Source organism: Trachypithecus francoisi, unplaced genomic scaffold (genome assembly GCF_009764315.1).
Source record: "Trachypithecus francoisi isolate TF-2019V2 unplaced genomic scaffold, Tfra_2.0 Lachesis_group5, whole genome shotgun sequence".
NCBI lineage: Eukaryota > Metazoa > Chordata > Mammalia > Primates > Cercopithecidae > Trachypithecus > Trachypithecus francoisi.
This window is the reverse complement of record NW_022681470.1, coordinates 112600213-112624914: the sequence shown is the minus strand read 5'-3', so window position 1 is coordinate 112624914 and position 24702 is coordinate 112600213. Positions and strand designations below refer to the sequence as shown.

Below are 24702 nucleotides of genomic sequence, written 5' to 3'. Positions count from 1 at the left end.
CACCCTGAATTCTTTCTTTCCAAAGATCAAAGAATCCTCACTTGGGGTCTGGATGGATCAGGACCCCTTTCCAGTAATAAACTGAGCTCCTACAAAGGTTCTGAATATTTAAAGTGAAAAAGCCCTAAGGGAATGGTTGAGAAGCTTTCTGGTAAACAGAACCTGAGCTTTAGTCCCCAGAGTTCATGCCCATTATTTTGGCCATTTATAGGCTTTCTTGTTTACTTCCTAGTTTTTGGCTGTGACATTGAGGTGGTGAGGTCTGCAGGAGTGAGATGTCACTGTAATAAATACCATCAGAGACCAAGGAGCTGGAAACCGAAAATAAAATCCTAGGCCCCCCAACCAACTGAATGGACCCCTTCTCTCCAACAAGGGCATTCCAGATTTAACCTGGAAAACTAGTTCAGGCCATAATGGAAAGTGGGGGGTGGACATGCCTCATTATACTCTCTGCCCTTTGGGATTCAGACACAGCTGACCAACATTAACATTAAAACAGAGATCTTGCTGAGTGCAGTGGCTCACGCCTGTAATCCCAGCACTTTGGGAGGCCGAAGCGGGCAGATCATCTGAGGTTGGGAGTTTGAGACCAGCCTGACCAACATGGTGAAACACCATCTCTACTAAAAATACAAAAAAAAAAATACAAAAAAATTAGCTGGGATCATGCCACTGCAGTCCAGCCTGGGCGTCAGAACAAGACGCTGTCTCAAAAACAACAACAAAAAAAAAACACCACCACCACCACCACAAAGATCTTAAGGCTAAGGAAACAGACTTTTTTTTTTTTTTTTTTTTTTTTTAGACGGAGTCTCACTTTATTGCCCAGGCTGGAATACAGTGGTGCGATCTCAGCTCATTGCAACCTCTGCCTCCTGAGTTCAAGCGATTCTCCTGTCTCAGCCTCCCAAGTAGCTGGGATTACAGGCACACGCCACCATGCCCAGCTAATTTTTGTATTTTTAGTAGAGACAGGGTTTTGCCATGTTGGCCAGGCTGGTCTTGAAACCTTGACCTCAGGTGATCTGCCCACCTTGGCCTCCCCAAGTGCTAGGATTACAGGGATGAACCACCACGCTTGGCCAGAAACAGATTTTTTGTAGCAATAATATTACTGGAAAGGGGTCCTGATCCAGACCCCAAGTGAGGGTTCTTGGATCTCACACAAGAAAGAATTCAAGGTGAGTTCATAAAGTGAAAGCAAGTTGATTAAGAAAGTAAAGGAATAAAGAATGGCTACTGCATAGGCAGAGCAGCCCTGAGGGCTGGTGGTTGCCCGTTTTCATGGTTATTTCTTGATGATATGCTAAACAAGGGGTGGATTATTCATGCCTCCTTTTTTCAGACCGTATAGGGTAACTTCCGGATGTTGCCATGGCATTTGTAAACTGTCATGGCGCTAGTGGGAGTGTAGCAGTGAGGTCACTCTCATCATCGTCTTGGTTTTGGTGGGTTTTAGCCAGCTTCTTTACTGCAACCTGTTTCATCAGCAAGGTCTTTATGACGTGTATCTGGTGCTGACCTCCTTAGGATCTCATCTTGTTACTTAGAATTCCTAACTGTCTGGCAACGCAGCCCAGTAGGTCTCAGCCTTATTTTACCCAGCCCCTATTCAAGATGGAATTGCTCTGGTCCAAACGCCTCTAACAATAAGAGGCCAAATTCCAGCCTGATTCTAGTATAGTATCACATGACAGACAGTAGACCCTGAAAGAAATTAAAGTATTTTACCCCAAAATATATTTTTCTTTTCTTTTTCTTTTTTCTTTTTTTTAGAAGCAAATGAAGCACAAAATTTATTGTGTTTTTGTTTTTGTTGTTGTTGTTGAGACGGAGTCTCACTCTGTTGCCCAGGCTGGAGTCCAGTGTTGCAATCTCAGCTCATTGTAAGCTCCACCTCCCAGGTTCACGTCATTCTCCTGCCTCAAGTAGCTGGGACTACAGGTGCCTGCTATCACGTCAGGCTACTTTTTTATATTTTTAGTGGAGATGGGGTTTCACCATGTTAGCCAGGATGGTCTCAATCTCCTGACTTCGTGATCCACCCGCCTTGGCCTCCCAAAGTGCTGGGATTACAGGCGTGAACCACTGCGCCTGGCCCACAAAATTTATTTTAAAAGATGTTGCAAATTCACTCATCTGCTCTAAATAATTCCTGTCCTTTGAGATCCCGTTATAGGCAATGTACACGAGACTTTACCAGTGCAATATATATATTTTCAGTAGCTCTTTGGGAGCTACTGAAAATACCAGGTGGTGTTTGTTTACATGAATAAGTTGTTTATGGTGATTTCTGACATTCTGGTACACCCACCACACAAGCAGTGTACATTGCACCCAATTTGTAGTCTTTTATCCCTCACCCCACTCCACCCTTTCCCCTGAGTACCCAAAGTCCATTATATCATTCTTACACCTTTGTGTCTTCATAACTTAGCTCTCACCAAAATCTATTTGTTTGACATATTTTGAAATGGCCCTGCAGAGCTGTCTCTTGTGGGGAAGATCTACATTCTGTAGAGAATTCCCGTTCCTTCCCAGGTCTCTTCCCTGATCCGGGAGAGAACTAGGAGTCCGGCACCTTTTTAGGTCTGATAAGAGCTCTGAAGTCTGCTACCTGGAGGTTTCACCTGCATAATAAAACCTTGATCTCCATAACTTTTTATCTTAACCCAGACATATCTTTCAATTGGTTCCAGGTCTTGGATAATAACTCTTTTAACCAATTGCCAATCAGAAAACCTTTGAATCTGCCTATGACCTGGAAGCCCCTCCAACCCCGCTTCAAGTTGCCCGGCATTTCAGCTGAACCAAATGTTCATCTCACATATATTGATTGATGTCTGATGTCTCCCCGAAATGATTAAAACCAAGTCACAGCCCAACCACTTTGGGCACATGTTGTCAGGATCTTCTGGGGCTGTGTCAGGGGACCTTGGTCACTCATATTTGGCTCAGAAGAAATCTCTTCAAATATTTTATAGAGTTTAACTCTTTTCATTGACAGAGCCTTAGAATTTAGGGTGGGAAGACCCAGAACTTGCAAGTTTATGTGAGGAAGAGCAGAGAGAAGAGGATTGCCTCTTCTGCTAATGAAGATGGAATGCCAGTTGCTTGCAGGATGTAGGGTACATGGAGGGTGGGAAAACCAGAGCCAAGCAGGTCTTCCCTCTCTCCAGGCAAGTAGTAGCAAAGTGGAGATCAGAGGGGAAGAAGGGAAGAAGCTGTTAATGAACTGCGTTTCTTCCCCTCGGAGCAGCCCGAGTAGAGAAACTCTACACTTCATGCATCCTTGGATGAGTAGAGGAGGAAGTTTTAGCAAACTGGAAGTTAATTTCTCCTAAGGAAACTCCACCAATTTATGATTTATTTTTATTATTATATATTTTTTTTGAGAGACAGAGTTTTGCTCTGTCACCCAGGCTGGAGTGCAATGGTGCGATCTCATCTCACTGTAACCTCCACCTCCTGGGTTCAAGTGATTCTCTTCCCTCAGCCTCCTGAGTAGCTGGAATTACAGGTATGTGCCACCACACCCGGCTAGTTTTGTATTTTTAGAAGAGACAGGGTTTCACCAAGTTGGTCAGGCTGGTCTTGAACTCCTGACCTCAGATGATTCGCCTGCTTCAGCCTCCCAAAGTGTTAGGATTACAGGTGTGAGCCACTGTGCCCAGCCCACATTATGATTTTGAAAGCTGTTGCAGTACGAGGGGAAAAAAAAACAAGGCAACAGAACTACTTTCACCTCCGTTAGAAAGACAGCAAAGCCAGAAAGTATAGCTTTCAGGCACAAAAATTCTTCGCCCAGCCAGTAATCTGGGAAATATTGATATTTGTTTTCCTCACCTCAACCCCAAAATGACATGTAGGAACAGGTGTTTAAGTTTTTGGATAAATAATGAATTAATGAAGAAATTCTGGTCGGGCACGGTGGCTCGTGCCTATAATCCCAGCACTTTGGGAGGCCGAGTCAGGTGGATCTCAAGATCAGGAGATCGAGACCATCCTGGCTAACACGGTGAAACCCGATTTCTACTAAAAATACAAAAAATTAGCTGGGCGCAGTGGCAGGCACCTGTAGTCCCAGCTACTCGGGAGGCTGAGGCAGGAGAATCGCTTGAACCCAGGAGTTTGAGGTTGCAGTGAGCCAAGATCATGCCACTGCACTCCAGCCTGGGTGACAGAGCGAGACTCTGTCTCAAAAAAAAAAAAAAGAAGAAGAAGAAAAAAAGAAAGAAATTCCACCTCTCCCAGCCACATAGTAGGCCCGAACTCAGAAGTCCTCCTTAAGTGTCAGATGCATAAATGAGAACAGCAAAGACTCCAATGTGCTTCTCCTTTGATGCACAATGTGGCTGGAGGTCTTGGGCAGTGTGATTTTATTTCTTCACCATGAAGTTTGGGAATATATAATCTTTAAGGGATGACCCTTGAGTAATTCAGGGAACAGCAGAGGCATGGGGCTGTGGGCTGAGGCCAAAGGTCTGACTTATCCTTAGGGCATCGTAGCTGGGGGATATTTCACCCCTTCCTGATCTAGGTCCTGCTTCCACTGGAGGGAGGCCTCTTTGCCATTGAGTACATGGCTGGCTGTCACTGGACTCACTCTGGTCCCTCCCCCAACATTCTCAAGCAGGGGTTCCCTACAAATGATTCGCATGACTATTTTCTCAATTTTCAAAGGGATAGTATATAACTAGTAACATTCTAATTGCATAGAAATAAGTTAATTTATGACACAAAGGATGCCTTATGGCACGGAGGCTTAATTCTTGTGGAACTTCAGTTGAGGACTGGAATAGATACTTTGCCTCAACTGAAAATAGACCTTTGGTCTGAACAAAAAAGCCCTTCACATTCTGCTCAACCAAATTGCTTCCCCAACCTCCTCAAAACCTTTCCTAATATGTATTGCCTCCTGGAAATATTTTCTTTCTTAAACACACAATTCCAACCTAGACCCTCTACAGTGGGGATCGCCGGATGAAAGGGATAAGAGAAAACAGGAAAGCCTTGGAGTCAGACAGACCTAGTTCAAATCCTAGCTCTGCTGCTTACCAGCTGCATGACTTGGGACAACTTATGAGCTTCAACTTCCTCATTTGTAAAATGAAGATTAAAAGAGATAAGACACTTAGTTCAGTGCCTGTTGCATAGAAGGCTGTTTTAGTAATCTATGATTATATAGCAAACCACTTCAAAATTTAGTGGCTTGAAACAACAGCCACTATTTATTTGCTCATGATTTTACAATTTGGTCAGGGCTCTCCGGGGGTGATTTGTCTCTACAAGGTGCTCGACTGGGGCTTTGGAGTCCAAGGTGACCACATGTGTCTGGGGCCAGGGTGCTGGCTGTCAGTGAGGATGCTTGGTTGTCCTCCACGTGGCCTCTCATAATTCAGTAATGTAGCCTGAGATCCTTTACATGGGAGCTGACTTCTAAGAGGAAAAGTAGAAACTATGGTACCTCTTAAGGCCCAGGCCTGGACGGGCACCACATCACTTCTGCTACGTTCTTTCGGTCAAAGCAAGTCACGTGATTCAACGGAAGGGGAAACAGACTCCAACTCTTGATGAGAGGAGCAGCATGCGCATACAAAGACAGGAGGAACTGTTATCATCTTCGTAGATTCTATCACAGAACACCTTCCATATCTTATTTGTCATCAGAATGAAAACAAAGATAACCAAGGGAACCTCACCTTTATTCTTTCCTGGGTTTAATGAGACTCTGCTCCAATGTCTTTTTTTTTTTTTGAGACTGAGTCTCACTCTGTCGCCCAGGCTGGAGGGCAGTGGTGCGATTTTGGCTCACTGCAAGCTCGGTCTCCCGGGTTCACACCATTCTCCTGCCTCAGCCTCCCATGTAGCTGGGACTACAGGCACTCACTACCACGCCTGGCTAATTTTTTTTCTTTTGTATTTTTAGTAGACACGGGGTTTCACCGTGTTAGCCAGGATGGTCTTGATCTTCTGACCTCGTGATCTGCCCACCTTGGACTCCCAAAGTGCTGGGATTACAGGCGTGAGCCACCATGCCTGGCCTTTTTTTTTTTTTTTTTTTGAGATGGAGTCTGGCTGTGTTGCCCAGGCTGGAGTGCAATGGCATGATCTCGGCTCACTGCAAGCTCCGGCTCCTGGGTTCAAGCGATTCTCCTCCCTCAGCCTCCTGAGTAGCTGGGATGAGAGGCGCCCTCCACCACACCTGTCCAATTTATTTGTATTTTTAGTAGAGACAGATTTTCACCATGTTGGCCAGGCTGGTTTTGAACTCTTAACCTCAAGTGATCTGCCTGCCTCGGCCTCACAAAGTGCTGGGATTACGGGCGTGAGCCACAATGCCCAGCCTAATTTTTGTATTTTTTTTTTTTTTTTTTTTTTGAGGCGGAGTCTCGCTCTGTCGCCCGGACTGGAGTGCAGTGGCCAGATCTCAGCTCACTGCAAGCTCCGCCTCCCGGGTTTACGCCATTCTCCTGCCTCAGCCTCCCGAGTAGCTGGGACTACAGGCGCCAGCCACCTCGCCCGGCTAGTTTTTGTATTTTTAGTAGAGACGGGGTTTCAGCCTATTAGCCAGGATGGTCTCGATCTCCTGACCTCGTGATCCATCCGCCTCGGCCTCCCAAAGTGCTGGGATTACAGGCGTGAGCCACTGCGCCCGGCCTTTTTTTTTTTTTGAGACAGAGTCTCGCTCTGTCTCCCAGGCTGGAGGGCAGGGGCGCGATCTAGGCTCACTGCAAGCTCCGCCTCCCGGGTTCACGCCATTCTCCTGGCTCAGCCTCCCGAGTAGCTGGGACTACAGGTGCTGCCACCACGCCCGGCTAGTTTTTTTTGTATTTTTAGTAAAGAGGGGGTTTCACCGTGTTAGCCAGGATGGTCTCGATCTCCTGACCTCGTGATCCATCCGCCTCGGCCTCCCAAAGTGCTGGGATTACAGGCGTGAGCCACCGCGTCAGGCCTAATTTTTGTATTTTTATAGAGATGGGGTTTCACCATGTTGGCCGGGCTGGTCTCGAACTCCTGACCTCAAGTGATTCATCGGCCTCAGCCTCCCAAAGTTCTAGGATTACAGGTATGAGCCACAGTGCCCAGCCCTCCAATTTCTTGAGTAACATTCCAGCCCTCAGGTCTTGGGGCTCTACCTATAATTAGCTATGTTCATACTTGTGTTCTGCTGTTTGCCTCTTTTTGGTAGATGTGTGTCCTGTTATCACAACTTAAATTGGAAAGCCCATAGAGGCAGAGCGCAAGTCACCTTCGGCATCTCTTTCCAGCACTTAGTACTGTGGAGAGTTGAATTCAGTTGTGTCGTAGATGTCTAGGGAAAAGAACAGCATTAAAAACCTCTGTGGAAGAGAATGTGGATATGGGAAGAGAAAGGGGAGCCTTAAGGCCCTGTGATTCCTTACAGCATGGCTAAAGGATGGCAACTTTCCATATGTTTCATAGAAAGTCTCAAATACAGGAACATTTAGGCACTGGGGAGCCACACATTTATTTAGATGAATCCAAACCAGACATGGTGCCGAAGCTCCTTGACACAGTCTCACCACTGGTGGGCTTCCTGCAGGCACTGAAAAGAGAGAGCACTTTGTAGCCGTGACAGTAAATGGCCAGAGGACACCAGGCTGCTGAGGGCACCATTCTCACGGACCCTGGCTCCTGTGCCATGAATTCACTTCATTGCTAGGCACTGGCTGTGAGAGAGGGAAAGGGGCAACTAACACGAACACAAGTATCATTAACACAGAGAGGGAGGGGAGAGAGGGAGAGCTGCCTCTGCAAGCCGACTGTCGGAGAGCGCTTTCCTGAGAAGTCTGCACTTGTAATGCATCCCTTTGGGCTTTCATTTGCTACATACCAGTGAGAGCCTTAAATAAATGTCTTATGGGATCAAAATCATTTCCAATTTCCATCAGCCAGCAGCTACAAGTCAGAGAGGACACTGGGAACTTGTTCTCTTTAGTTCTTTCTCAAGCTTCTTTTTCACCTTATGCATCAATTTGTACACAACATACCTACTGTGAATGACAGAAAATCTAAAGGAGCTGTCAAGTTCTAAATGATGAGCTGAGCTGCCTTTTGCCAATAATGTGCTGCTTGGGACCGCACACCTAAAGGTTAAATTATAATTGACATAAATGAGAAGGAGGATTTTCTTCTCTTGGAAGGGAAGGAATCCATAAGCTTCCAAGTAAAAAAAAAACAAACATATTAATCAATTTTTTACCATGCTTATGATCCTGAGGTGTTTACTCAGTCAGCAGGAGCAGCCTCCCCTGTCCTTATGTACCCCACAGGCATAAGGTGCTGTGACCATTGTGGGTTCCTGCACTCCGAATAGTTCCCTTGACATCTTTTCCTACAATACCTGCCCAGCTGCCTCCCACAGAACCTCCTTATGATTAGGTGGATGCTGTCACTCTTCTTCAGAGGACCATTAGGTTTTATTTCTACCATCAACTTGAGAAGTTCAGATGGAGAGAGGATATGACAAAAGCAGACTGCATCTAGTATACATTCTCTCCACAGGGATGACGGTATTCGCTTTTAAAAACAGGCCGAGCACAGTGGCTTATGTCTGTAATCTCAGCACTTTGGGAGGCCAAGGCGGGTGGATCATGAGTCAGGAGATTGAGACCATCCTGGCTAACATGGTGAAATCCCGTCTCTACTAAAAAAAAAAAAATAGCTGGGCATGGTGGCACACACCTGTAATCCCAGCTACTCAGGAGACTGAAGCACAAGAATCATTTGAACCCAGGAGGCAGAGGTTGCAGTGAGCCGAGATGGCGCCACTGCGCTCCGGCCTGGGCAACAGAGCAAGACCTCACCCCCCCCCCACAAAAAAAAAAAAAAAAATGGTTACAACAAAAGTGGTCACCAGTGGGTACATGAATGGAAGGCTCAGGAATGCACCTCTGTCCCTGACTCAACAACACTAGCCATAAACAGGAACTAATCCACTGACACATCTTGCCTCTCTTTACTTACCTTTTTTTTTTTTTTTTTTTTTGTTGAGACGGAGTCTCGCTGTATCGCCCAGGCTGGAGTGCAGTGGCCGGATCTCAGCTCACTGCAAGCTCCGCCTCCCGGGTTTTACGCCATTCTCTCGCCTCAGCCTCCCGAGTAGCTGGGACTACAGGCGCCCGCCATCTCGCCCGGCTAATTTTTTGTATTTTTTTAGTAGAGACGGGGTTTCACCGTGTTAGCCAGGATGGTCTCGATCTCCTGACCTCGTGATCCGCCGTCTCGGCCTCCCAAAGTGCTGGGATTACAGGCTTGAGCCACCGCGCCCGGCCTTTACTTACCTTTGTCAGAGTACCACGTCTTCTTAGGTGTCCTCAATTAGGAACTGCAATAATTTGGACATTTATCAGTGTTAACATCTCAGAAATCTCTGAGAAACCTTCTTTCAGAGCATTAGCATTAGAAATAGAAATATTCTATTTCAGGTTTTTGGGAGTCAATGGTGCTAATTAGGTAGTCTATACATAGAGAAGAACAGGACATGTAAGGGCTCATTCATTCTCGATTCACGCAACAAACATTTAGAGTGCCTATTATGTGTCAGAAACTGGGCTAGACACTGTGGGGACAAAGGCAAATAAGACACTGTCCCTGCCCTCAAAATGCTTATAATTTAATAGGGAAACATCTATAAATAGAAAATTATAAAACAGTATGTTAAACACAATGATGGAGATCTGAACAAGGTGACAGGTATAGATAAGTGATTAAATACTTTAAGGAAGTAGAGAGGATATGCAATATTACCTGTAAACAAATCAGAGGGGAAAGTGAAATAAAGCCCGACAAACAGCTGCAGCTTTCCTAGGCTGAGCCAGAAGATAGCACAGCATAAAGAAAAATGAGCTGAGTGAGGACCGGGAGACCTGGGCTCTTTCCACCAGTGCCAGGTGGTCAATTAACTGACACCGGAAATCATGGGCAAACCAGTTCCCCCCCGTACTTTCATCTTCTCTTTTGCAAAATGGAAATAACAATTCTTCCTATATTATTGAATTGTGATGGAGAGAAATGAGATCGTAGATAATTAAAATGTCTCCTACAAGACATCCTGATGATGACAACGATGAGAGGGTCCAACAGAGGAGCCCCTTCTCCACCTAGGCTTGCGTCTCTGGCTCCTGACTCTTCCACTGGTGGAGAGAGGAGGTGACTGGCAACCTAAGGCACTAGTTCTCCTCTTGCCCTTACCTTTCACATCCACCCGACAGTCTACAGATGCCTCCCCTAGGGGGTTCACCGCCTTGCAGGTATAGATGCCTCCATCAAAGGGACCAGGCTTGCGGATCTCTAGGGAGCAGATTCCCAGGTGAGTCAGGGCTCTGTACTTAGGGTTGCCTTGGATAACCATCTTGTTCTTCAGCCAGATGATCTTGGGCTGAAAGACAAAGATGAGAGAGGCAGCAAGGAGGGGCGGGGTAAGAACAAATAGCCTTTCTGTGCTCAGTTTCTGGGACTCTGTCTACAAAGAGATAATGGCTTTCTGGAAGGCTCCCTGTTCCTTATGTTGTGGGAAGGGTTTCCCCTTCCAGTACCTTCAGTAGTCGCCCAAGCTCCTTCTCTTGGTTGAAAATAGCGCCTGAAACTTCACTTTCTTCGCCAATATTTCTGACTGGAAGAAAACTGTGAACTTCTGTACCGTGCTCTCAGGATCAGAAGCACTGAGCATCAGGCTCACCTGTTGTGAACCATTTGTATTCTGTTCCCACTGCTGACTTGTGAGTTGCCTCTGGTTAGAGAGTAGCTTCTAGAGTGGGCTCTTGATATCCCCCTTCTGAGATGTTATCTCCATGTAGTCCGGCCCAGACTCAAAACCCAAAGGTTCTTGGTACAGGTTATTACTGGTGTTTTATGGTGTGTGTGGAGCATGATGACTAGATTGTAAATAGAGAGGCTTGTTCAGGATTGTGGCCAAAGGCTGAACTCTAGGCAGCTTGTGTGTGCACAGCCCTGATGGGATGAGGTACGGATGGGAAGGAGAAACCACCAGGACTCTGTCACTCCTACCAGAGACACAACTTGAAGCGCATGCCTAATTGCCAGCAGGTCAGTAAGCAACATTTTCATATATGAGAAACAAACACTCAAAAGGAAATGTCATTCTCATTAGTCTGTCTTGGACTCCAAGCACCCCGACTGTTCCTAAATACTGCGCTGTTGAAGAGGCAAATGGCGGTGATGGTAACAGATGTTATGTTACAATGCTCTGCAACTCAGCTTACATTAGGAGAGGCAGGAACAGAAAGCAGCTCAGCACAGCGCCCCCCAGAGCCCCCACTCACCCGGGGAGAGGCACGGACACAGCAGAAGAGCTGGGTGTTATAGCCGGTGACTGTAGTGCAGTCGGCCAGAGGCTGGGTAAACTTTGGGGCTTCAGAGAAATCTCGTTGGGCAAACCCCTTGGTCTTGTAAACAGTAGCTGAGGGCACCAAGAGGGGCTGGGATGTAGCTTCTGAGATCGCAGTCCTCATCGACTCGTTATCCTTAGCCTTTTCTTTCTTTCTTTTTTTTTTTTTTTAGATGGAGTTTTACTCTGTTGCCCAGGCTGGAGTGCAGTGGCTCTATCTCGGCTCACTGCAACCTCCACCTCCCGAATTCAAGCAATTCTCCTGCCTCAGCCTCCTGAGTAGCTGGGATTACAGGAGTGCGCCACCGTGCCTGGCTAATTTTTGTATTTTTAGTAGAGATGAGGTTTCACCATGTTGGCCAGGATGGTCTCGAACTCCTGACCTCAAGTGATCTGCCTGCCTTGGTCTCCCAAAGTGCTGGAATTACAGGTGTGAGTCACTGCACCCGGCCTATCCTTAAGTCTTCCCAGCTCATGGTCCCCGTGCCTCCCTTACCTGCTTTCTGGATGTGGGCGAGGTCCGTGGTGATGGGGGCTGTTTCACTGAGTCCGCATTGGTTTTCAGCAAAGACACGGAAGGCATAGGAGTTGCCGATGATGAGGTCGGAGATGATGCAGCTGGTGCGGTGATAGTGCTCCAGCACCGTGAACCACAGCTGTGGGGCCGAACATGATGCCAGAAATCAGCCACCCCATGTGGAACTACCAGAGGCCTGACCCAGCATGCCCTCTTCCACCCTCCTTCCTTCCCAGCTGGCCTCACCCCAGATTTTGTGTCAGCCTTCTGCACCGTGTATCCCAGGAGTGTTGTATTCCCCGTATCTTGAGGAGGTGTCCATTCCAGGGTAGCGTTGAAGCCCCAAACGTCCACCAGCTTAATACTCTGAGGAGGGCCTGGCCTCTCTGAAAGGGCAAAGCCATGGCAGTGGGCGCGGCACAGCCCACATGCATTGAAGTCACTTCAGGAGTGCCCCAGCCCCTTTTCCTGCTCAGCTACCCTTCCTGTGCCCACCCTGTGTCCCAGACACAACATGGGGGCCTTGTCCCAGCTTCCTCAGCTCTCTGAGCTGGCTCCTCTTCAGCCTGGAGAGGGAGTTCCTGAGGACCCCCATCTCCCACACCCCCCCTCCCTGCCGTACCAATCACCAGGATGTCAATGGTGGCGGTGGCCTCCAGCCCGCCCAGCCGCACACGGAGTTGGTAGCGACCTGAATCAGCACGTTGGGCTTCTCGGATGAAGAGGATAGAGTCTCGTTCCCCATTCCGCACACTCACACGGCTGGTGTCCAAGGCACAGCCATCATGTGTCCAGATGGCTTGAGGTTTGGGCTTGCCCTGAGGAATGAGGGTAATGCTTTGAGCAGCCCTGAGAGGCTTCCTGACTCTTCCTGCTGCTGTAGGGGTCCCGCCACCCCAGGTCCACAGGGAGGCTTGACTTGGAGCTGCACAGTCCTTGAGTTAGAAGTTGGTTGACCCTCCCGGGGGCCTCCTCCTTTCAGCAACAACCTAAGGATCTTGGGAAAGAGGGATGTCTTCAACCTCTGAGAGCTTAGGTCATGAACACCCGGGGCAGCTGTGATCCAAATGAATAGCCACTCAAACTGCCAAGAACCCTTCTAACTGCAAGTTCCGTGGCCTCTGCAGACTGAATGGTATGGATTAACCTCACACCACCTCATGGGTGCACATCCAGTCCTATCCAAACCCACCCTCAGGAGTGCAGAGGTCATTTGGTCTCAGACTTCTGGTGATGTGACCCCTTCTATCCAAGGCTGGGAAGATTGCCCCTCTGCTAGCAGGACTCTTGGCATCTGTTTCCAAATCCAAAGCCTGGGCTGGCCCCAGACATGGACCCAGTATGGTTCTCGCGTGATCACCTGGAATGGGATTAGTAGGTTCACTGTGTCCCCAACCTTCCGGATGTAGGTCTGCCTCAGGGCCCGAGGTAGCCAGATCTTGGGGTGCTCTGAGTGATGGAAAGAGAGAAAATAGGAGATGGATACTCAGAGAAAGTAAATCCTGCCTCCAGCTGCCTGCTGTGGGTGGGTGGCCCAGGAATCAGTCACCAAATTAAGCCTTTCTTAGAAGGAAGGGGAAGAGTGCTCCCATCATCCTGCTGGGATTTGGGGAGAGGGCTTGGCTTAAGGAACACCCTGGGAACGTTAAAGTCTCAGCAGAAAGAACACTGGAGCGTGAGTCTGACAGTTCTCCTAATTTGTAACTCTCAAATGCTGACTTTCCATCATCTGGAGGCATTCCATCCTGATGGAGGCATTTTTATTTTCCTGTTTATGTACAGACCAGCCTAATCTGTGTGGTTTGTCTTTCCACCCTTTTCTACATTTGTCCTTAATACCATTCCTTTTGTCAAGGCCACTTTCCATGTCAATCCTGACCTCCCAGTTAAGTCTGAGTCTGAGGAGAATGCTCTCCATTCTGCAGGCAGAGTCAACACCCTGGCCTCCTCAGCCGCCCACGGAGACAATGCTGACGTCACTGCAGAGGGAGCGCATGTCTGGGTCCCTTCCTCTGCATGGTCACTCTGCTCCCAGGCTTCTTCCAGTTTGCAGAGGATCATTTTTTACAGATTCTGGGACAGATGAGGTCCACCGGTCATTTCCTCTTGATCTCCCAGGTCTGCCCCAGTGAGAAGTGGAGATTAGATGATGTGTTTGAGCTTCCAGGATGAAGACAGGAGAGGCTTGGAAAAGTGCTGAGTGTAGGTTTGGAGAATAACCAGGCGTCATTTCTCTCCTCCTGGGATGCCTCACACTGTCTCGGCTGCCAAAGCACAAATATTCTACCTGGGTTCCCTCGGGGGCCTGGCTGAGACGGGTACCATTTTCTGGCCTTTTCCTGGCTGCTATCTCTTCCTTTCTCAGGTACAGGCAGTCGCCTGGCTGAAGTTATCTTCAGTAGAATGTGATCGTGCTTCAGTTCCCAACAACCCAGGATTCCCGCCACAGTTCATTCTTGGCAGTTGGAAGAACTTCACCCCTGGTACATTCCTGTGGCAAACAGCATGACTGCTTGATAGTGGATTCCAAACTCTTTGATAATGCACACTTCTGTGAAAATACTTCCCTGAGCATTCACTATGACATATGTCTGTTTACTTATAGATGAACTATTTAAATATGTACACCACACAACACAAACATGTAAGTGACGCAACTGAAACAGAGCTTCTACTGTGTCCTTCCTCCAGCTCAGTTGGCAAGCATTGTCCAGAGAACTTCACTCCCAGAGTCTCCCCATGATAATCTCAAGGTCTCGAGACTTTTGCAAATGAAGATCAATAGCAATGTACAGTGCACACGGTCCGTTTGATTTCTGCAGTTTCCTTTTGTGCTGTGTGGCTTATGTTTTCACCTGGGCTGTGCCTGTCTTAGACTGCACCTCAGGAATACATGATGAGAGGACTTGACGGGTCAGCGTGCCCGTCCTCCCTGCCCTGCTCAGGGCTTGACTGCCTCAGCACAGATGCAGCAGCCCCAGGCGGCTGAGCGACCCTGCTGTGGCTGCCCTCGGCTGGGCTCTGGTGGCTTGGGAGGGGCGGGGCATGAAGAACAGAAGCAGCATTTGTGTGATGGGCTCCCTCCTGTGGCCATCTTGGCAAGCAACCAAGGAGTTGAAAAAGGGTGGATATGACTTAAGGGTGTTTTGAAAAAGAGGGCCGTACTTGGAAAGGCGGGTCAAAACCTCATCTTGTTGGGCTTGGTTCCCCACTGTTGGGGGAGGAAATAACCCTTCCTACATTTACTGGAGAGAAGGTGGCTCTGCTGTCCCTGTGCTGCCTGCCTACAGAATGTTGGCGTTGGGAAGGGGCTGTAAGCACCAGAACAAGGAAGCTGGGAGGAAGAGGGCTCCGAGAAAGAAGCTGGTATTCTGGAGACCTCCCGGCCAGCGGTGACGATGTGCCTGGCACCTGAGACTCCTGCCTCCCCATCTAAGATTGTGTGTCTGCAGGACCCATTCTCAGAGCACCAGCTGTGTCCTGCCTGCCAGTGTCCACCCAGCACTGAGCACCAGTCAGGGCTCAGACAGTGGCCTGCCCCTGGAGGGAGGAGGCCCAGAGGGAAAGCAGGGGCTAGACACACCCAAGAACTGCAAAGGGTTGAGGCAGGGAGAGGAACCCAGGACTTCACACCTGGTAGAAGTGCCCTCTGCGCCCCGCCCTGCCGAGACCTCAGGTAGGGAATGGGCTGTCATGGGTAGCTGTGAGCTGATGTATGTGTTTCTACCTAGTGTTTCTTAGAAAAACACCTTGGAAAATGTTAGCATTCTTACATCTGAACTAAAGCGAAAAATGAAAGAAATGGGTTTATGTGGAACATAAGCTAAGGTGGGGGAGTTAAGGGAAGAGGAGCAGACTGGCCCTTGAGATCTAGAGAGGATCCCAGCTGGGCAGAGAGAGCAAGGAAGGAGGCTGCCCGCGAGGACGGTGGTCTCTCCCATCCTGGACGGCTCCATTGCCGGTTCTCTGCTTATCAGTGGGTTTCCTGACAAGATGACGAAACTTAAGTCTCTAGAATGGACTCCGAGGATGAGCAGGTGAGGCCTCTGCTCCCAGCAGGCTCCCAGCTCCCTGTGGGAGGGCAGAGGATGGGCGTGAGGCTCACACAGCTGACTACGTGCAGAGGTGGCAGTAGACAGTGTGACAGCTTCAGACGCCCGGTCAGCAGGTCAGCAGCATGCTCTCCAATCGCCTCCCAACCCAACCCGGGCGCAATCTGACTCTTTGCTAAGAATGTGAATGCCGGGCTCATTTGAGGCATCTCTTTTCACACATCTGCAGTCAAGCGAGGTGTAAATTGTACTGACCTTGGGGAGGCATGGCTTTCCCTGATGCCCAAGGTCTTTCTCCTCCTCAGATGCCAGGAGGGATGTGAACCAAAGCCTAGAGCCTTTAAGAGCCTAGGTTTTCTAAGAGCAGGTCTGTGAGAGCCACAGTTTGGTTTTCTCCCTTCATAGGGTCTTAGAGAAAAGGCATCTTGAAAAGTCCTTTAAGGGCCTTTGGTTCTGAGCGGGGCTGCTCTCAGTATGACATTTCTCTCAGACAGAATGCTGTCTAATTCTTTCTCAAAGATTCTTAGAGAAGACTACTTTAGTCCGGGCACAGTGGCTCAGACCTGTAATCCCAGCACTTTGGGAGGCTGAGGAAGGTGGATCACCTGAAGTCAGAAGTTCAAGACTAGCCTGGTCAACATGGTGAAACCCCGTCTGCACTAAATATACAAAAATTAGCCGGCCGTCATGGCGGACGCCTGTAATCCCAGCTACTTGGGAGACTGAGGCAGGAGAATCACTTGAACCCGGGAGGCAGAGGTTGCAGTGAGCCGAGGTTACACCATTGCACTCCAGCCTGGGCAACAAGAGCAAAACTTCATCTCAAAAAGAAAAAAAAAAAAGAAAAGAAAAGAGAAAACTACTTCAAGTCCAAAGATCTTGAGTTCTGATTAGAAAATTCCTCCTAATACCTATCCTACTTTTATCCTGCTAAAGTTTACACCTGGTTTGCTATTCTATAATTGTTCCTATCCTCTCATAATTCCCTTTTATGGGATCGGTCTTTCTCCAGCGGCTCCCTAGGGGCTGTATAGTTCAGACCAATGTTACTAACTATGACCTGGAGAGACAAGAATCAAGATGGAAGCACTGGAGAAGTGGAGAGGGTGTGTGTGTGTGTGTGTTTGTATGAGGGTGTATGTATGTGTGTGTGAATGTGCGTGAATGTGTGTGTTTGTGTACATGCATGAATGTGTGTATGGGTGTGTTTACGTGTGTGTGTGAATGGTGTGTGTGTGTGTGAGAGTGTGTGTGTGAGAGAGCCTGCATACACACGTACCTATGTGGGTGAAGGGTCACCAAAAGAGGGTGAATGCAGGAGGCTAGCTACGGCTTTGAAACTATCCAGAGGTTTCCAGAAATCCAAGAAGTACCAGGATTTCTTAGAGAAACATTACCAGATGCCTAGGATGTGGCCTTGGTCTACTCAGAAACCTGTCTCGAGGGGTGCAATGGGAAAGGAGTGGGGCAAGAGTGTCACTTTCTTGAAGACCATGAAACTAAGGTCAGAAAAAAAAAAGGACATAGGAACAGGCAACACTTCTTTGAGGAAAAGACTCCACCACCCCGTCCCTGTGTTACAGTCATCCCCCTAGTGCTTGATGGTTTTAGCCCTGGCTCACTGTCTCTCCAACACTGCTCCAGGCATAATTCCTGCTGGTCCCAATACCCATGTTTCCAGTCCCTGTAGGGTCTCTCACATCCAGCCCACCACTCCTCCAATAACTTTGTCCTCTCCTAATTCAGCCACTGGTCCCTGTGGCTATTTTCTTTTTCTTTTTCTTTTTGAGACGGAGTCTTGCTCTGTCGCCCAGGCTGGAGTGCAGTGGCCGGATCTCAGCTCACTGCAAGCTCCGCCTCCTGGGTTCACGCCATTCTCCTGCCTCAGCCTCCAGAGTAGCTGGGACTACAGGCACCTGCCACTTCGCCCGGCTAGTTTTTTGTATTTTTTTAGTAGAGACGGGGTTTCACCGTGTTAGCCAGGATGGTCTCGATCTCCTGACCTCGTGATCTGCCCGTCTCGGCCTCCCAAAGTGCTGGGATTACAGGCTTGAGCCACCGCGCCCGGCCCCTGTGGCTATTTTCTAGACCAAGAGCTACAATCCTTCTATGATCAGAATTACAAGCATCCCACTGTCTCATCACCACCTCTATAACAGAGATGGCTAACTGCCTAACAAAATGTATGTTACCCCTTCTGTAGTGTAGCTATCTCTGAGAGGTGGCTACCCGGCCACCTTTTGCTGGATGACCATGAAACTAGTTCTTGCCAATGAGACCTAAGTGGCAATGGTGAGAATCACTTCTGGTCCCAGGCTTTGAAGAAGTTAGATTTCTGTTTTCTCCTTCTGCTAGCTGTATGCAAATGATCACGGGGCCCTAAGGAATGGCAGAGCCCCAAGATGAAAGAGGCCTGGGTCCCTGAATTACCACATGGAGGAGAACTATCTGCAGAATACAGTTGTTTTCAGTTCTTACACTAGTGAGAAATAGATGTCTGTCATTCCTGAGACCAATTTGTTTCATTCACTAGTATACCTAACTAATATAATCTTTATCCCTTTAGCTCACTTCCTCTAATGCTCCAGCACCAGCAATTCTTTGGCACCACTGAGATCGGTGATCCATTGTCCTACCACCCTCTCACTACCTAGCACCCCTTTCATGTCAGCACTTTCTTCACCACCCAACTTAGATTACTCGGTCATTATTATACTCTCTCTCTTGCACTCACTCAAATCCCTGAGTCCTCTTTGACTTCATTACACTCTCCTGGCAATACCTAACCCTGGTTAAATAAACTTCCCACCCACTCAGTGCTTGTATCTGCACAGAGTAACAGGACTAGGGGAAAATACAAAATTATGTGGAGTTTAACTTGAGGGCCATTAATAGTGACCACCACCTCCAAGTGGACCCTGGCAATTCTACTAGACTTCCCAAGTGCACTCGGTCTCCCATTCTCCTGGGTGACTATTGCACACCTTCCCCTTCTAAAACCTCCCTACCTTCTCCCTCATTCTCATTCCCAGTTGTTGATCTTGCTAGTGTCTAAGGCCCACCTACAGTCTATTCTTAACATGGCCAGCTGGAAAAATCCTTAAAATCTACAGTTGGTCCTGTCAGTCCTTACTCCCAGTCCCTGCACTGGCTGTGCCTCTGTCTCATAGACAAACCAAAGTCTTCACAGCGACCCCGCTACCTCTCAGACTGAAATACTACCACTGTCTCCCTCCCTGTGCTACAGCCACAATTGCCCCAACCCATAAAGCACACTCCTGCCTCTGAGCCTTTGCAGTTGTTCTCTCTGCGTGGGAAATATTCCCCCAAATACCTGCATGCATTGCTTTCTCACGTCCTTTAAGTTGCTGCTCAAATGTCACCTTATTAGTGAGGCCCTCACTGCATATTCCATTTGAAGCAGGAAGCCTGCATGCTTCCTACCCGCAGCACGTGTTATCCCCGTCCCTGCATTAGTTTTGGCACAGTATTTCTCACCATCTGACATATTAGATATTTTACTTGTTTATTTATTATCTAGCTCCCTCTGCGAGAATATAACTTCCATAAGGGCAGTTATTTTTACCTATTTTGTTCATTTCTGCAATTCTGGTACCTACCCGGCCACCTTTTGCTGGATGGCCATGAGACTAGTCCTTGCCAATGAGACCTAAGTGGCAATGGTGAGAATCACTTCTGGTCCCAGGCTTTGAAGAAGTTAGATTTCTATTTTCTGGCACCTGTGATGAGCACCTGGCACATCATAGGCACAACCTAAATATTTGTGGAAGGAAGGAGGAGGAAAGGAAGGATGGAAGGAAGGACGGGAAGAAAGGTCACTCCTAGGCATGAGATTCAGTTCCCTTGTCTGGAAGACACAGAACAGTTCAGATTGAAAGAGCACACACAGTCAGCTGGAGCGATGTTGCTGAAGTCAGCAGATGGGCTCTCCCTCCTCCACCTCAGGGTCTCACCTTCTCCATGGGAGGGATGCAGCTTGTTACCCAGCCTCTCCCTGTTTTGGAAGCTCTCCTCTCGCCCCTGCCAAGCTTTGTGTCCAGGACACAGTGCTCAGTGTAGTGCTGAGGACAGACATAGAACTGTTTACCAATGCCGGCCACCTACTCCTGCTTATTTAGCCACGTAGCAGGCTTGCCAAACTAAAAGCTCATTGTTGGCCATTTGCAGTTGGTTTTGATCTTGCAAATTAATTTCTATTTCTGATGCCTGCTCTAGTTCCCATGTTTTCACATGCTTACTGTGATACTCAGTCCCAGAGCTCTCTGTAAGGAAGAGGAGTTAGGAGGAAGAAAGGCTTTGGAGCTCTCAGGTGGCTTAGGGGTCATCTAGTCCAGGCCCATGGCACCCTGAAGGATCTTTAGTGGGGGTTTGTGTGTTTTTTTGTGTATTTTTCCTGGGGCAAGAGTCCACAGCTGTCATTAGATTTTCCTACGGGTCCATATCCACCAAAAGGTTAAGACCCTGATTTAGTTCAACTCCTCAATTTACAGATGAGAAAATGGGAGTGGATTGACTTGCTTAGGGCCACAGAACAGAGCCAAGATTTGAACTCTTGGAACTTCTTTGTTCCAGGTAGTTAGCAGATGCACATATATTTTGGAAAGTATTCAAAGGTGTTCTTATTGCCAGTGACTTCTAGGATACCACTAGGTTGAGCCACTGGGTGCTAGTAGCCCTGAGGCCTGCAGTGTACAGAGCTGCTGCACACAAGAGGGTTTGGGCTGCATTTGCGGGCCCGTGACTGGGGGCTGTCAGGAGCTGGCTGCAGCCAGAGGGGAGAAGCATGGGGGAGATGAGCGCCCTCCCTTGGGGTTTTGGGGAGACCAGTAGAGAGAGCCAAGGCGTCAGCAGTCTCGGCTCTCATTCTCCTGCTGCCTGTCACTTATTCTCTGGGCCTTTTAAGGGAAGAAACTGGTTTTCTGCCTCAATCACCCCAGCCTAATATATTAACACTAACTTCTGCTCCCATCTTCAATGGGACAAACTTGGCCAGCTCTCTGCCCTTGACATTCAAACAATTTCTGGAAACCTGGCCTCTCCCATGAGGATAAGAGGCAGAGAGTATCTGCTGCACAACCCTATGGAGGCAGAAGGCAGCCTTCACCTCTCACTCGGAAATATTTGATCATTTATTTACGTCTTAGTTTGACCTCTTCCGAGGCACTCTGGATCATCTCAGCAATCCTTTCAACTACCCTGATAGGTAGATGTTACGAATCACCATTTTACAGAGCGAAAATGGAAACTAAGCAGTTCAGTGACTTGTCCAAGGTCACAGGGCTGTTAGAGGCAGCACTAGGAATTGAGCCTAGAGCTTTGCCTCCAAGTCTAGTACATCTTTTACCCTGACTCTTCCTGCCCTGGGAGTCCATGTGTTTCTTGTTTGTGGTCTTTTCATCCTCTTCACTCAAGAATTCCAGGTGAGCGCCACGAAGTGGTTAGCTACAGAGGCCTCAGTCAGGGCATTTGGGGATGGGCAGCAGGAAGCTGGGGGTTGGAATTCGTGCCAACCACCTCCTCACTTGGGAACGCCTCTTTGCTGAGAGGCGCACAGAGACCATCGTGAAGGGGAAATCGAATGCTTCTCCCGGGAGAGCTCCACCTCTGTGGAGCTCAGACTCTGAGGGGTCAGGATCTCCCATGGGAGCAGCTGGAGGTTGGAGGAGGTCCTGACCCCATGGCACTGCCCAGCAGGAGGCCGAGTGTCACTATGCTGCCCCACTCTTAGCCTCCCCATTGCCATAGCTTTTGATTTCTCTGTTCCTTCCGCAGACAGACACTCTCTCTCACCCCTCAGTCCCTTCCTGACTGGCCATTAGTACATCAGGTCCTCCCAGTCCTTATGACAATTTTTTTTTTTTTTTTTTTTTGAGACGGAGTCTCGCTCTGTCGCCCAGGCTAGAGTGCAGTGGCCGGATCTCAGCTCACTGCAAGCTCCACTTCCCGGGTTCACGCCATTCTCCTGCCTCAGCCTCCTGAGTAGCTGGGACTACAGGCGCCCACCACCTCGCCCGGCTAGTTTTTTGTATTTTTTAGTAGAGACGGGATTTCACCGTGTTAGCCAGGATGGTCTCGATCTCCTGACCTTGTGATCCGCCCGTCTCGGCCTTCCAAAGTGCTGGGATTACAGGCTTGAGCCACCGCGCCCGGCCGACAATTTTTTAAAAGGTAAAAATATAAACAGATCATTTTTAGTCACTGTAAAGTGCCACCAACACCATCACTGACTTCTCAGCTAAAACACAAAAACTTAGCAGGGACATTTGAGCAGCAAGTCAGACTCCATCAAGGATAGGGGCTGGGGGCTCCCACGAATGATCTCCAGCCTAAGCACCAATCCCATAAAGTCTTTAGCTCTGCAAAAAACCTGAGGTGGCATCAGGAAAGTGGCAATGTCCTCCCCAACTCCCACCACCCGGCCTTGCCACCCTCCCCACCCGCCATGGGTCACCTTCTATAGGGGGCAGGAGCTGGGGAGTGGGGCTGCCAGCCCCCTGTCCAGGTGAAGCCTGGGGTGGTTCAGCATCCGCTGGGCTGACTTCTTTCACCTTCAGCTTGGATCCTGCGGCCACCTCCGGAGCTGTGGCTGCCTCCATGCTGGGCCTTCCCAGAGGCTGAGCTCCAGGTCTAGATTTTCACTGCTGGTGATGAGGGAGGGGCTGAGCACCTGCTCCCAGGCTGGCCTCCCGGGTCCCAGCCACAGGGTTACGTAACTGGGCTGGCCTTCCCCCACTCAGCTACGCCCTGCAGAAGGGCTGAAGTAGGGGTTGGGGGAGAGAGGAGGATCAAAGAGCAGCCAAGAATAGCCCCAGGAGGAGGACTGAGGTGGCCCGGTTATCTCGAGAGAGAGATGACATCCCCCACAGCACCAGGGAAGGAGGGAGAGCTTGAACACAGACCATCCACAAGGGACCTCTGATTTCTGTCGGGAGGGTTGAGTGACATCTCTGCTCCTGACCTCCAGTTCATCCCGCAGGGCATTCAGGTCCCAAAGAAGGGGCCCAGGATCAGCTGACTCACAGCAATGCCTGAACTGCTCTTTCTCCCTCTGCTCCCACATTCAATGAGTTGTAAAGTCTTATCAACTCGACCTTTACAGGGCCTGTCCCATCCTCCCCCGCTCCCCAGGGGGCAGCGGGCACAGTGCAGTGGTAGGTGGAGACTGCACTCACACTGGCTGCCCGGGCACCACTTGGGGCTCTGTCACCAACTAGCTGTGTGACTCACAACACATCACAGTCTCTCTTCAGTCTGTTTCCTCATCTGTAAAATGGAGATAATTATAACCATAGGGTCGTTGTGAGGATTAAAGAGGTAATCTCTGTAAAGTGCTTAGCAGAGTGTACCCGACTAAGTGCTTGATAAATGTAAGCTATTTTTAGGTCAGGCCAGCACTTCCCCCTTTGAGAGCTGTCAATGGCTGCCTTGCCTATGAGATGAAGTACAAATAAAGGGAGAGGCAGCAGTGGTAGAGGGAGGCGAGCTCAGAAGACCTGCGTGTGACTTCTGGCTGTACCACTCACTCACCAGCTGGGACTCTGGGCAAATCACCGACTCAGAGTCTCAGGTCCCAGCCTGTGAAACAAGGGATGATGCCATGATTGTGTTGAGGATAAAAGGATACAATCTATAGGAAAGCAGCCAGCTCACAGCAGGTACTAGTCACATTAGTAGGATTTCCAGACTTAGCAAACCATCTTTCTATACGTGTTGTACATGCCATGGCCACTGCCGCTTTCCTGTCATACTCCTACCTTCTTATCTCCAGAAGCCAGCATCCCTCTGCATTTTAAAATGCTTTAATTTTAGAGCAGTTTTAAAGTCACAGCAAAGCTGAGTGGAAAGTACAGGGTTCCCACAGCCCCTACTCACCCCTGTTATTTTTTTCATGAAAAAAAATGGGTGCAGTTGAATGAATGACTGACTTCTTATTTTGCCCTCAATTTTGGGGTAATTGGTAAGATCCCAGGAGTCTGTGTTATCTTGGGGTGACAGAAGCTCACCCTCTTTGTAACTGGTATAGGGGCTGAGGTCCAGGACAATCTGTTTATTGGGGCCTTGGATGGCCTATGGGGCTGGTTTGGTTGGCAGAAGACTGGGTTTTTGCCATATCAGAACTAGTTTGAAGGTCTTCCTGAACTATTTTTCTTGCCTGACCCAGCCAAGGCCCTGTTAAGTGTGGACAGTCCCCTAGCCAGGAGACCCCAAATACACCCCCTTTTATACAACATGTAACCCATCTTTTGGTGAGGAAATTGGCCCAGGCTGCATCTTAGCCCTTTGTTGGAACGAAGTTGTAAATAATCAACTTTAAGATGCAGGTTCCTAAGCTTTGCCCATCAGAAAGTCTAATTCAATAGGTCTGGGGTGGTATCCAGAAATCTGCACCTAAAAAAACCAACCTAGTGATTCTGGCGCAGGAAATCTTAGAATACCATGTTAGATAGAATTCCTTCAAATAAAACAATGACCTTAGATAATGTCCTGGTGTAGAAACTCTCCCATCAGATGGTGGCCTCAGGAACAAGGGCTTTGCCCTGTCATCTTCAGACCAAGATGCTGGAGTATTACATGGAATATTGCCCCAGGCTAGCAGGGTAGAATGGCTATGGTTCCAGATGGGTGGGCAGGAACCTCTCTTTTTATTTTTATTTATTTATTTATTTTAGGAACCTCTCTTAAACGCTTTGCAAGGTCCTTAAATGAAATGGATAAGAAAGGGCCAGTACGAACAG

The 24702-nt window shown here is 48.6% G+C and overlaps 1 protein-coding gene across 3 annotated transcripts; it reads right to left on the bottom strand.

Annotated features, from left to right (window-relative positions):
* Window positions 1-7476: 7476 nt before the first annotated feature.
* MYBPHL (myosin binding protein H like) lies at window positions 7477-23011 on the bottom strand. Of its 3 annotated transcripts, none has more exons than XM_033198345.1 (10): window positions 22867-23011; window positions 22419-22608; window positions 13255-13343; window positions 12517-12712; window positions 12141-12280; window positions 11874-12033; window positions 11313-11449; window positions 10222-10408; window positions 9312-9355; window positions 7477-7573 (listed from the first exon to the last, which is right to left on the bottom strand). In XM_033198345.1, the coding sequence occupies exons 2-9, from the start codon at window positions 22561-22563 to the stop codon at window positions 9345-9347; spliced, it is 1065 nt and encodes a 354-aa protein (XP_033054236.1). In that variant the 5' UTR covers window positions 22564-22608; window positions 22867-23011; the 3' UTR covers window positions 7477-7573; window positions 9312-9344. The 3 variants fall into 3 exon arrangements, with proteins under 3 accessions (XP_033054236.1, XP_033054239.1, XP_033054237.1); XM_033198348.1 differs by having other exon boundaries at window positions 22419-22605; XM_033198346.1 differs by having other exon boundaries at window positions 22419-23011.
* Window positions 23012-24702: the final 1691 nt, after the last annotated feature.

Coding starts and splice junctions, on each gene's coding strand:
- MYBPHL (XM_033198346.1), bottom strand. CDS start 22,563: ATGGAGGCAGCCACAGCTCCGGAGGTGGCCGCAGGATCCAAGCTGAAG. Junction 12,713..13,254: donor ACCTACTAATCCCATTCCAG/GTGATCACGCGA, acceptor CTCATTCCTCAG/GGCAAGCCCAAACCTCAAGC. Junction 12,034..12,140: donor AGGCTGACACAAAATCTGGG/GTGAGGCCAGCT, acceptor TCGGCCCCACAG/CTGTGGTTCACGGTGCTGGA.